The sequence below is a fragment of the Pseudopipra pipra genome, chromosome 2 (assembly GCF_036250125.1).
Source record: "Pseudopipra pipra isolate bDixPip1 chromosome 2, bDixPip1.hap1, whole genome shotgun sequence".
Classification (NCBI taxonomy): domain Eukaryota; kingdom Metazoa; phylum Chordata; class Aves; order Passeriformes; family Pipridae; genus Pseudopipra; species Pseudopipra pipra.
In genome coordinates this window covers 22725467-22737040 of record NC_087550.1, presented here as the reverse complement: position 1 = coordinate 22737040, position 11574 = coordinate 22725467, and the positions used below count along the sequence as shown (strand labels likewise).

The following is an 11574-nucleotide window of genomic DNA, read 5'->3' as shown; positions in this document are numbered from 1 at the left end:
AAAAGGCACAAAACAATACAGAAAAACAGCCATGAGATAAAAGTGCCTGTATCTGTGTCACCGTCATCAAAGTGTCTCACAGAATCCTTGCCATAACAGACTTACTCTTTTTGTCAGGATTTATTTCTCAGGATTTATTTCTCCTAACACATATCTCTTATATTAAGCATGGAGTACGGAAACGAGGAGTTAAGGCCTCAGAATTAAACAGTTTAGTCTTGGAACACTGTTTTCTCGATATGACACGTCACCCAGTCTGGCTAGAGTTGCAGTAATTTAGAAGAAATATGTGCAGTTGTGAACTAATTAGAATTTATGGGGTGTTGTGCCCCCCAGTGATGAGGAGAAGAAAATTTAAAATTAATAGAAGCCCAAATCTAATATCTTTGTTTCTGGATGACATTGTTTAAGGATGACATTTCCCTTAAAACAGAGAGTTATCTACACATTGGCTTTACTTTCCCCAGGCAAAAGTCATTTTAGATCATTCCCTACCTTCCCATTAGATTCAAGCAACGCTGAAAACTTCTGGTTTTTTAGTTTTTATTATTTCATTTAAACATTAGGTTTTGGGCAAGATAGGAAAAGAGCAGCACCTTTTAAAAAAAACCTGATGTGTGTTATAAAGGACAAACAGGTGAGATTTAAAAAAAGTTAGGTTTATATATGTACATATACACACATACACTAAACCAAATTAAAACCAAAAAAACTTGTGAGGAGGTCATTTTCAACAGGAGAGAAGAAAGCCTTATTTCACAGCAAGCAAAAGCACCACAAGTTAAGATGAGAGTGCACAATCACATGTAGTGCAGATACCAAACTAGCCTGGGTCCTGGAAGCAGTGTAGCTAGAGCAGCACAGAGCTCCACGAGGGCCGTCTTATCCCACTCCTTGGCAGAAGCAAGTGCAGAGCCTGCACTCAGGAGGGTGTGCTGTGCAGGCACTCCCACAGCTGGCTGCTCTGCCTCCATCAGTTTTGGCAGATGCCACAAGATGTAGCAAACCAGTGAGAATAGGAGACCCAGAGCTAAGCTACAGACTGACCTAGCTACAGTATTTCCATAATGGAGGTTTCTGAGTTCCCCCATGTCTCTTGGGTGCTCCCTTGTAGGTACTGCCTGCTTGGGTCACACAGCAGACAGCTCCTGATTATTTATTATTTGTGCACTGAAGTGCCCATTCTTGCCTACCTGCACCCTTTCCTATCTCTCTTTCACCCCACAACACCACTTCTATTTCCTCCAGGCTGACAGGGTAATAAAATTAGGAAGGGGCATGTACACCTAACTAAGGGGAATTGTCAACAACCAATGAAGCTTAAAAAATAATAGCAATTCTTAAAAAAACCCAATTAAAAAACCTGTTCAAGTTCTGCAGACTTCTGGCAGAGTTTGGTAATTTAGCCCAGAGGTCTTTGTCTTCAGGGCCCACAGGCTAAATTGTCTCCACTGGCAAGAAGCATGCAGTACACGATAAAATTCTGACTAAAAGAAAAAAGTAGTACAGGTTGGGAGGAGAGGAGGCTCTAACATGGAAACCCCAAAGTGCGGCAGCAGCACTTATGCTACCCGGTACGCTTTCAAGAGGGTGAACTCCTTCCTGTTGGTGCGAGCTGCCCAGATGAAAAGAGCAGCTGCCATGAACTGCAAAGGTGCCGACACACAGGCGAGGCAGAAGGACCAGCCAAATTCACCCCTCACGTCATCAGGCAGAGGCAGCTTCTTGTGGAGCAGCTCAATCCCAGCTATGTAGCAGCCAACGAGGCCCAGCGTACAAAGCCCTGGGGAAGGAAGCGGCAAAGCACAATGAGCTCACCCCTGCAGTGCTCTGGTGGGCACAGTGAGCCTTGGGAGGAGGATGGCAGGACAACTACCTGCTAGGAAATGCAGGACTCCAGTGGCAATGGCTGGGTAAAGGCTGCGACAGGCACAGGCACAGAGCCCAATCAGAGCCCCAAAGCACATGAGGCCGATGCTGACGAAGGGCAGGAGAAACTGCAGTCGCCAGAGATCTGAAAGAAACACACAAGACAAGTTTGCTGAAGATGTGCTAGAAACTGATCTTCTCCCACCATCTTACATTGCCTTCTACCCATGCTGCTACTTCTTCACGAGATATTCTACATTCATAGCTAAGAAGGACCAAAGGCTCCACTAAAGTAGAAATAACTTAATTTGTTAACTCCCAAATTCCTGTACTGCATTCATGGGCAAAGCCTTTGCTAACACATCTACATTTTCCTTTCAAACTTTGATCTACTGCCTGTGCTACTGTAAAAATAAATGCAGAGCAAGACACAGCAGCTTTCCTTACTAGTGACTGTATTTGAGAAGCATCTTTTTTTTTATTCTACTTGTTTATCTGCCAGAAGTGAAAGACACTTACAAGTCCGATTCAAATCTGTGCCACTATTGTGATTTCCAGGCTCAACGTACTTTTCCATAAACTGATCAGAGAGGGAAAAACTGATGCAGTTTGTAGTCATGTCGTTTTCTGGGAGGGAAAAAAGAAAAAGTTACTATTAGGTGTCTTCCCTTCCCGCTCCCCCCACCTTTCAAATCCTCCTTTCCCAATCATTTGAGCTGGGAAGCTCTTGAAGAAGTCTATTGAGAGAAAAAAATTATGTCTCAAAACAGATCTGTAGATGCCTTACTATGATGCAGTTAGCATTCAAACATGCAGCATCTTCAGGTTTACCTGGGTTACCCACAAAACTATTCCATGCTTGACAGATTGGGAAAGAAATGTGGCATATGATGCTCAACTATGCTGCCACATATTCTTGTGCTCAGAGTCCCTTAAATAAGTTGTGCTTATCTCCATGTGCAGAATATAGTCTCATACTAAACATTTAATTCAAAAATAGGATAGAAAGAACTATTTAAAGAACACGAAATATTTACTTCTTTACACTAAGTTTCTCCCTTTTTACGTCTCGGTTAGATTTTGCTTTGAGAATACTATTGAGCAAAGCTTGTTTAAATGTCTTCCAAAATAAGTATTTTCATGAGAGGAAAAAAAAAAAGAATTTCACGTTTTTTCTTTAGAAAATGTTGTTGAAGGTACATTTTTAAGAGGGTTCAAAATGAAGGGCTTCACACACACAAAATAAGTACACAAAATCTACTTTGAAGCAATTAAAATAATTGTTTACCACACCTATTTTCCCCCAACCATTGTGAAAAATATTACTAATATTTCAGTCCGTGTCCACTCATATCTAAAATGTGCTGATGCAATGGTAGGATATTTGTGACATGCAAACAAAGTGAATGACTAGCTAAAAGGAGTGAGTTCCTCCTTGACAAAGAGGTATCTTTATTCCACTGCTGGATCCCAGGATCTCTCCTAAAAAGACAGTGACTGGTACAGCAGCTGTAACTGTATCCTAAGCTGGACAGCTGATGCAAAATAAAAATCAAGCCGTGTAGGACTAAATTTAGATCAAGTATGATGTGTCAAATCCAGAATCTGCAGTAGCGACAGCCACAGACCATTTTGCCTGTTGCTCCTTTAAAAATCTGGACTGTCTTTATTAAACAAACAAGCAAACAAAACATAAGCTAGCCTTCTGGAGGAACAAAGTGGCACAAATACGTTCTGAGGAAGTTAGCACATACCACCCCAGGCAAGCTAGGGAAGTGTTAATTGCTCTGGAGATACCTGGTGGGCTGTACCAGTGAGAGTTTTTGGGTACAGTGATGCACCTCCGCCACAGTCCAACCGTGCCGTTGCACCGGAAGAGCGCATCTGTGTAGGTCTTCTCATCTGCATCTTTGCTGAAAAACTCCTCCCAGATGCTTCTACCAGCTTCACTAACATTCTCAGCTGGGGACAGGGTGTGGTATTCGTACCAGAAGTCGGTGCCAATGGAAGCTGCCATGTAGATGGTGGAGATGAGGCTGAGCACACAGGCGATCACCAGTGCTGTGGCAAACCGGTTATCCATCATGGCGCCCTTCCTGTGGCACGGGAAGAGAGTGACAAGTGAGCAACTCTTCTGATGGCACATATAAAGTTATCTTAGCAGGGTCAAACTCATCGCATCATCCCTCTTTTATGCAATGTCCTGTCAGGATACCCATGTCTTCCTCTTCCAACATGCTGGAATCAAAGAACGCTGAGCAAATCTACAGTACTGGCCAGCACACATCGGATCTGCGAGTTCAAAGTATGGATAATATCCCAGAGAGTGTGCTCTCCCAGCCACACTGCACTAGTGGCTCTCTCTGAAAGAGCAACTGACAGAGCAACACCAACTCCATCCCCAAAGCAGATGGCACAGCTCGCTGCCATTTGTGATCCTGATTGTAAGGAACGTCAGAGAATCCATCCACAGCGTCCAGGCAGAAGACTTATCTTTCCTTAGGCGATTACCAAGGGTAGAAGTTATTTTTAGCCTGCCACCCCATACGGCTTTCACAGCTTGTGTTTACAGCAAAGATAAGAACCACAGGCATGCCAAAAAAGCTCTTCCAGACTGTTCACTAAAGCCAGCCATGCCAAAGCACTGAAATGCCTTTAGGGAAGCAGAGAAATGCATCTAGGCACTAGAGACAGAACATGAAGGAAGAACTGAAAGACAGATTCGAAGTTATGGTAAATGGTGCACTAATGCCACAATACATATTGTGATATTTCTGAAGAACTACAGCAATGCAGGAGGGTGCCCTGCTCCATGGGAATAAGGTGATCAAACTGAAGGGCCTCCATATGCTCCCACAAGGACTTTGCTCTGCCTCCTTCTATTAGGGGTCATTTATGCCCTCTTTGCAGGGCTGTGTTAACAAATGGCATGGATTCAGGGTGAAAGGAGGCATGGGAAAATACAAATACCACACACTTATGACAATATTGTGACTTTAATGAGCAAGTGATCGGTAACACATGAAATGTTTTGTGGATAATGCAATGCACCAGACGACTCCTCTCAGATGCCTGTTGTTCTCATGCAGTTTCTGTGCTTGATTAAATTTATGGATTACTATGAATCAGGCTTGATGCACTAGCCAGAAGGGAAAAAAAAAAAAAAAATCAATGGAAGCTAACTTGGCAGCTAGGTCGGTGGCAGGAGCTACTATCTAATCAGCTCTTGTCTGTTGCTTGCTCTACCTCCCTTCTCCCACATACTTTGATCAAAACATTTTGGTCTAGTTTCTTTTCAAGTGACTGAACCGCAAGTGGAAACAGCAAGTGCCTTAAAACTCAACATTCTCAAGGAAAGACGCCAGTCCTCAAGTCAGACCTGCCAGTAAGAAATTCTGAACTAAGAAATGAGGTGCAAATTAAAACGGGGAGTTTCAAAGGCATCAGTGTTTGCTGTTAACAATACCATTCTTTTTCTTTTTCCTTCCATCTGCTCCTCTATTTATCTGAAACTGGCTAACAAGGAGAAATTATGTGTACCCATATCATTCCCTATCCTTCATTTGCATATTAAATGAGGCACACTCTTTGTAATATCCATCTTTGAACTGCATCCTTAGCAACAAGCACGAATAGAACTGATTTTTGGTGAACTGACAAGAAGCACCCATTTAAAATACTGCAAAGTTTGCATACCACAACTGCACTTAAATTATAATCCACAAGCTGTGAACTTTTATAAGCTAACTTAAATACTGAGAGGGAGAACACATCGTATCCAGGCTTATTTATCCAGAAAACACACAATCAAGACCAGACTTGGAAGCAAATTCTCTGTGCAGTGTTTAATTCTTGGTTACGTACTTCCGTTCTCTTCTGATATCCCAGCATCTAGCTCAAGGAACACAGGGTGTGGGATAAGCAGGACAGGGAGAGAGCACGTTGCTGCATAGATCTGGCCTCACCAGTCACCCGCCACTGAATTTACTGAGGGATCTCCTCCCCTTCACAAACATCTCACGAAGCAAACAGGGCATGTAGCACCTCCACAGCCAAAGCTCCTGCCCAGCCGAGCTCGGAGCTGAGCAGATTCTCCAGGAACCCACTCTCACAGCAAGCAGCAGAACAGGCTGGCGAGCAGGCTGGTCTGGATTTTCCACTCTACTGCAGTCACATTCACTGCAAGAGGAACCCTCTGCAACAGACTCCTCTCTTTAGAAAGTGCTCTCTCTGGGTGGAAGGATCACAAGAACCTACAAGCTCCATCCTCAGAGTGGTGTCTAACGAAAAAGAACATAAACAGGACATTACTGGGCCACTGATCTGCTGTCACTGCCTCTCAATACAAATGCTTATAATAACAAATGCTCAATAAACGCTTATAATAACAAAGCCCTATAAACTTCGTGCCTAACATACAGAAAGAAAAGAACTGACTCAAAAATCTTACTTTCAGATACAAATCCCTGCTGCCAGGTGCAGAACACTGCTGCTGGAAATGCCCCTATCAGACGACCCTTAAAACACGACCACATCCTTCTGACCAGCCTCCTCTGTGCTGGCATACTGTGGACTTGGCAGAGCCGATGCCAGTTGGCAACCAAGAACAGATCATAAGCAAAATGAAGGGTTAATCACCAAACAGTAAATTAAAGCACTGCCCAGTGATCATTATTCACTTGCTAAAAGGGATGTGGCAATCTACTGACGTTCAATCCCTGTAATGTAACTCCAGGCACAGACAGAGAGCAGCTAATGGGGCTACAGACCCCAAAATCTAGTGGGTGGCTTCGTGTGGCATTTGTCCCAAAAAACACATGCAGATTTTCAGTATGGACAAGACAGTGCAAAGGCATGAGCACACCCCCAATTCCTTACAACAAAGGTCCTCTCAATGCTTCTGCCTAACATTTCAACTGCTTACAGAAAAGATTAAGAACTCCACAACACTTCAGGCAAATTTTGAACTAGTTTTTCCTGCCACAGTCTATGTAGTAGACTTGACTACCCTGCCCATTCACTGTGTATATCCAATGCATCTTCATGTACAGCAGACACATTCCCACTTAAACAAAATGTCCTTTTAAAAGGCAGAACCCTCTGCCCAGCCCCAGGCAGAGCTCAATGGCAGTCGCAAGCACAGTCAGTAAGAAATAGTTACCAGAGAAGACCATGAAGAAGGACACTGCACGTTCACAGGATTATGCCACACTTTGCAAAAGGTTCTGTACAGAACAATGTGTAGGTGGTGCTTTGGAATAAACTTACTTATGAAAAAATAACATTACTGCCAAAGATGACATGAATTATAAAGACATAAAGATTGATTACAAATAAAAATATTTTGTCTTTACAGGCTGTCAGCAAGACCCTTCATTGTTTTACAGAAGGTTTGTTCATATAGCACTGCCAGCACATTTTACTCTAACAGCAGAGGCTATTTCAAACAAGTCATGGCTGCAGCTAAGCTATGCAACGAATCTAAGACAACATAAGGCAGTTGTAAACAGGCAGAAGTGCTTCACGTGATATCGTAACTATTAAAGAAGCAAGACGTAAAAATTGTAAAAGTCCACCTCACAAAGAGAAGGCAAAGGCCAAACCGGCAGCAACATTCAAAGGAATGACTGGATGCACGCACTTCGGGGGGGGGGGGGGGGGACAAAGGGGGCAAGTCAGTAGAGCTGAAAGAGAAAAAATATGGAACAGAACAAAAACAAGTATTCTGGCAAAAAATCAACTTAAGACTGAAGAATGCACAGCTTTTGTAAGAAGTTACTGTACCATGGCAAAAGGGAATACAAAAACATGAAGATTTTTATCTTGTTACTGTGGTCACTCCTTTCAGCCAACAGTGGGCCACCACATTTAAAAATCTCCTGTTATGTGACATCACCAAAGAGGGAGGCTGCGTCCACTGGCATTCTCTCGGGAAACATGCTTGCAATCTGACTGCTCTTTAGGAAAAGGGATTAGGGAGAAGGCCTACAAGAAGGTGTAAATACGGTGAGAGGGCTGGCAACAGCACCGAACAGGATCATCCTTTTCATATGGGCGACGGAAGGTTAGGAAAGATTGCTACCAAACACTTTTTTACCTTCGGCGGTCCTCAGGAGTCCCTCAGGACACGCAGCTCCAATGATTCCAGGTGGCTTCAGAGGCAAAGCGTTGGTTGTAACCTGTGGCCAGCAGAGAGCACGAAACGCAAACTTCCCTTCTGCCCCGACTGTGCCATTCATTCAGCTCCTTCCACACCACCAGCTCACAACAAGTGATCTAGAAGCAGAGAGCAAACCGAATGGTTTGGAGACAATTACTTAACTCCGAAATTACTTAACGGACACCTCTCAGTACTATTCATCAAGGGAAAAAATATGAAGGGGAGGGAAAAATTACTGGAAAACCTCTAGGGTTTTTCACCACCTGCTGCACCAGGGCCAGCCCAGCGCAGGGCCGGGCTGGCCGAGCATCTCCACTGGGCGCGACCACCCCCGGGGGCTCGGGCCTCACAGGCGACAGCCCCGCGCGGAGGGGCGGCAGCCGCCGGCTGGCAGCCAACGCGAGGTTAGCGCCCCGCTCCCCGACCCCTCTGCCCCGTCCCGCCGCCAGGAACAGCCCCGCTCCCAGAACCCACCGTCCGCCGCCGCCGCCTCCGCCTCGCACCCCCGGCCCGGCCCAGTCCGGCCCCGCTTCCGCCCGCCACGCCCGCCCGCGCGGGGCACCCTGGGCCATGTAGTTCTGCCGCCCCCTTCCGGAGGTGCCGGCAGCCCATTCCCGCATCCAGCCCCTTTTCTGTGGAGAAATTCCTCCTCGTGTCCGTCCTAAACCTCTCCAGGTGCAGCCTGGGGCTGTGTCTTCTTGTTCTGTCGCTAGTTACCTGGGAGAAGAGGTCGACCCCCACCTGGCTACAACCTCCTTTCTATTTATTTCTATTTTGCTTGAGTGCTTGTAAAAAAAAAGGAAGGACTTGGGAAAACACCAAGTAAAGGAAAAAAAAAATTCAGTAAAAATTGCAAAAATTTGTCAACACTGGTTCCACGCCCCAAACTGGACATTTCCCTGGTACATGAACCCACTCGAACTGCAAGAGGACTCTTAAAAGTGTTTAACAACTCCCCTGGCCCAGAGATCACCCCACCCAGTTTTGATTTTACAAACCACCAAACTAGCAAACAAATACTCAGAAAAAACAGAAATATCCCAGGTTTTCACGCCACTGAGGACCTTCTGGGGAATTATCCCAACCAACTCCTCCATCAGAACAGTGAGGAAGCGTTTTTGAAACAATGTAAGAAGTTAGAATGGCAAAGGTGAAAGCGGTGATAGAAGAAACTTCTCTGACTTGGTGCAAAAAAAGATTTTTTTAATTAAAAAAAAGTACTAGATGTAATATTATACTAAAGAAACCTCTGTCTATACACCCCACCTTTCCAGACCAAGGAACTGTCTCACCAACACATCATAATGTAACTGTCTGCAAGGATGTATTTTGGGGTCTGACTGGGGTTTATTCTAGACTCCAAAATACTTACCATCTTTATAGAGGGCCTGGAAGAAAGCAGAGCATTGTTGATAAACCTCACAGATGACACAAGGCCTGAGGGATGGGTAAATAATGACATGGAGAGGGCACTGGTACAGGGCGACCTGATCATTTCGCAGCTGGGGCAAGCAAACATGCGTTTCAATAAGGTCAGCGATGAGCTCATTAATTTAAAAGCAACGACTGGAGGCTCACTGACATGAGACTTTATCCTGGGAAGCACAAAATGAAGAGGAAAAATGTTGGTGAATTACCAACTGCCAAGATAGTGCTGTGGCCAAAAAACCCCTAACTTTCCTGCAAACTCAGATGTTTAAACTGAGAAATAACAGGGAGGAAAGAAGTTGTATCACATCTGGAGTTGCTGGTGGGTGCTGAAATAGCATGTCTAGTTTTAACATGTTGATAAAGTAGAGATAAACCTAAAAAGGTATGTGAAAATCACTGAGCAATTAGAAAACCTCTCTCAATGAAATATATCACAGAAGGTCAGTCAATTTAATTTATAGAAGAGGAATTTATTCAAGGAGTTAACTTATTGAACTAAGAGTTGCAACACCATAAAATACATGTAAAGGGGAGAGGGAAGAAAAAAATCAGTAGCAGTTCTTTCTGTATACCTGACAAAACGATCAGAGATTGAAGCTAGAAAATGTTAAAAGGAAAAAACAAAACCTGTCCGTATTCTAAGCCATAGGATAATTGGAACCATTTACTGTAAATCACAGTGAATTATCTAACATTGGCAAGTCTATAGGTTTTTCTCCTAAACGGTCTAATTTTGTAAAAATGAGAATCAATTCTGGAAAATTTTGTAGCCACTGCTACTTTTGTTATTAAATTAAATTACAGTGGCCTCTTCTTTTTCATAATCTGCCCTGATCAATATGAATTGTGCAGCTGCTCAAAAGCATCCAGAGGGAAGAGATGTGTTTTAATTTTCATTTTATTTATTTAAATTCAAATAATCCCTCCAGATTTCACTTGGATTATTTTTTTTTCTGGAAAAATACCCTCCCATATTTTACGAGTAACCCAATAAAAACATTACAAATGAACGCACAGGGTCATTCCTTGCCAACAACAATCTTTTTTCTTTTTCTCTTTTTTTCACACTACTTCAGTTTGCCTCATCAGAACCATTGGCCAATCAGTTTAGTCACAGAACAGGATCATTTGGGAAGGTTATAAAAGTAAAAGTTTGCTTTAGTGTGCAGAAACAGTGGTAGTTTGCACAGGAAAGTGTGAAAAGAATAATGCTGAGGGCTATAGCTTAAATGTTGTTCCTGCTTTTTGTAAAAGTGGAGTTTCTTCGATAGAAGACCTGGATCATGTGCATTAGTAAGTTCTCAGGTAGTGACAGAAAGTTTAACATCAGAGTGCTGCAAGGAAGACAAACAAACCCCCAGTATGTTGCAAAAAAAAAAAATTGTTTAGTACAAAATTTTTGTCATTTTTCTTCTCACGGTCTAAGGAAATAAGTAAGTATTTGTAGGAGGTGGCACCATCTGTATTAAATGAAGCTGATATAGGATGAGAAGAGAAAAACCCCTTCATATATCACATTCACTTCAGGAGGTACTGATTCGGATCTGAAAAAGGTGTTCAAAAGTCTGCCTTTTTTCTAATACTACTCGTTAATTTACAAGATATTGCATCTCTCAACAAACATTCTTTCTGTAATAACAAAAAAGGCAGTTTTAGTTTTGGTGTTTTAGGCACTTAGCCAGAGGGAGCAGAAAATCCCATGGATTCGTCTCAGACTTCCTTATACAGTTTCTGCCTTCTTTATTTTTCCTACTGTGGCACAGAACACAGTAGGATAAGAAAATCCTACTATAATTATAATTTTCACAGAGAGAAGATCTTCTAGATGCACTTCCTCCAAATACTATGAATAGCATTGGTGCATTTTAATTATACTCACTTATGTCCATGCTCTGCAAACCTTTTTATCATGCACCCCATCCGTAAAAACTTTGTGAGCAGGTACCCCTCTAATATGTATATATTTTTTTAGAATTATATAAATGTACTACTGTACCGATAGATTATGTACATTATAAAACATATAGAAAAATATAAATTAAAAAATTATGAGATAATAAATATTTCAAAATTAAATGTACAAAAAATATCTTCTTCCTGCACTGCATTTTGTA

The 11574-nt window shown here is 42.8% G+C and overlaps 1 protein-coding gene across 1 annotated transcript; it reads right to left on the bottom strand.

Moving 5' to 3' along the window:
- Positions 1–526: 526 nt before the first annotated feature.
- CLDND1 (claudin domain containing 1) lies at positions 527–8568 on the bottom strand. The gene is made up of 6 exons (XM_064644369.1): positions 8504–8568; positions 7967–8145; positions 3667–3965; positions 2389–2496; positions 1877–2014; positions 527–1783 (listed from the first exon to the last, which is right to left on the bottom strand). Exons 3-6 carry the CDS (start codon positions 3953–3955, stop codon positions 1563–1565), a joined length of 756 nt encoding a protein of 251 aa, XP_064500439.1. The 5' UTR covers positions 3956–3965; positions 7967–8145; positions 8504–8568; the 3' UTR covers positions 527–1562.
- Between the last annotated feature and the right edge of the window lie 3006 nt (positions 8569–11574).

What these genes read in the sequence shown, in the direction of transcription:
- CLDND1 (XM_064644369.1), bottom strand. Translation starts at nt 3,955, where the DNA reads ATGATGGATAACCGGTTTGCCACAGCACTGGTGATCGCCTGTGTGCTC. An exon ending in TCACTGGTACAGCCCACCAG is followed by an intron (nt 2,497 to 3,666) that starts GTATCTCCAGAG and finishes TTTCCCTCCCAG; the next exon opens with AAAACGACATGACTACAAAC. An exon ending in CACAGATTTGAATCGGACTT is followed by an intron (nt 2,015 to 2,388) that starts GTAAGTGTCTTT and finishes TGTTTCTTTCAG; the next exon opens with ATCTCTGGCGACTGCAGTTT.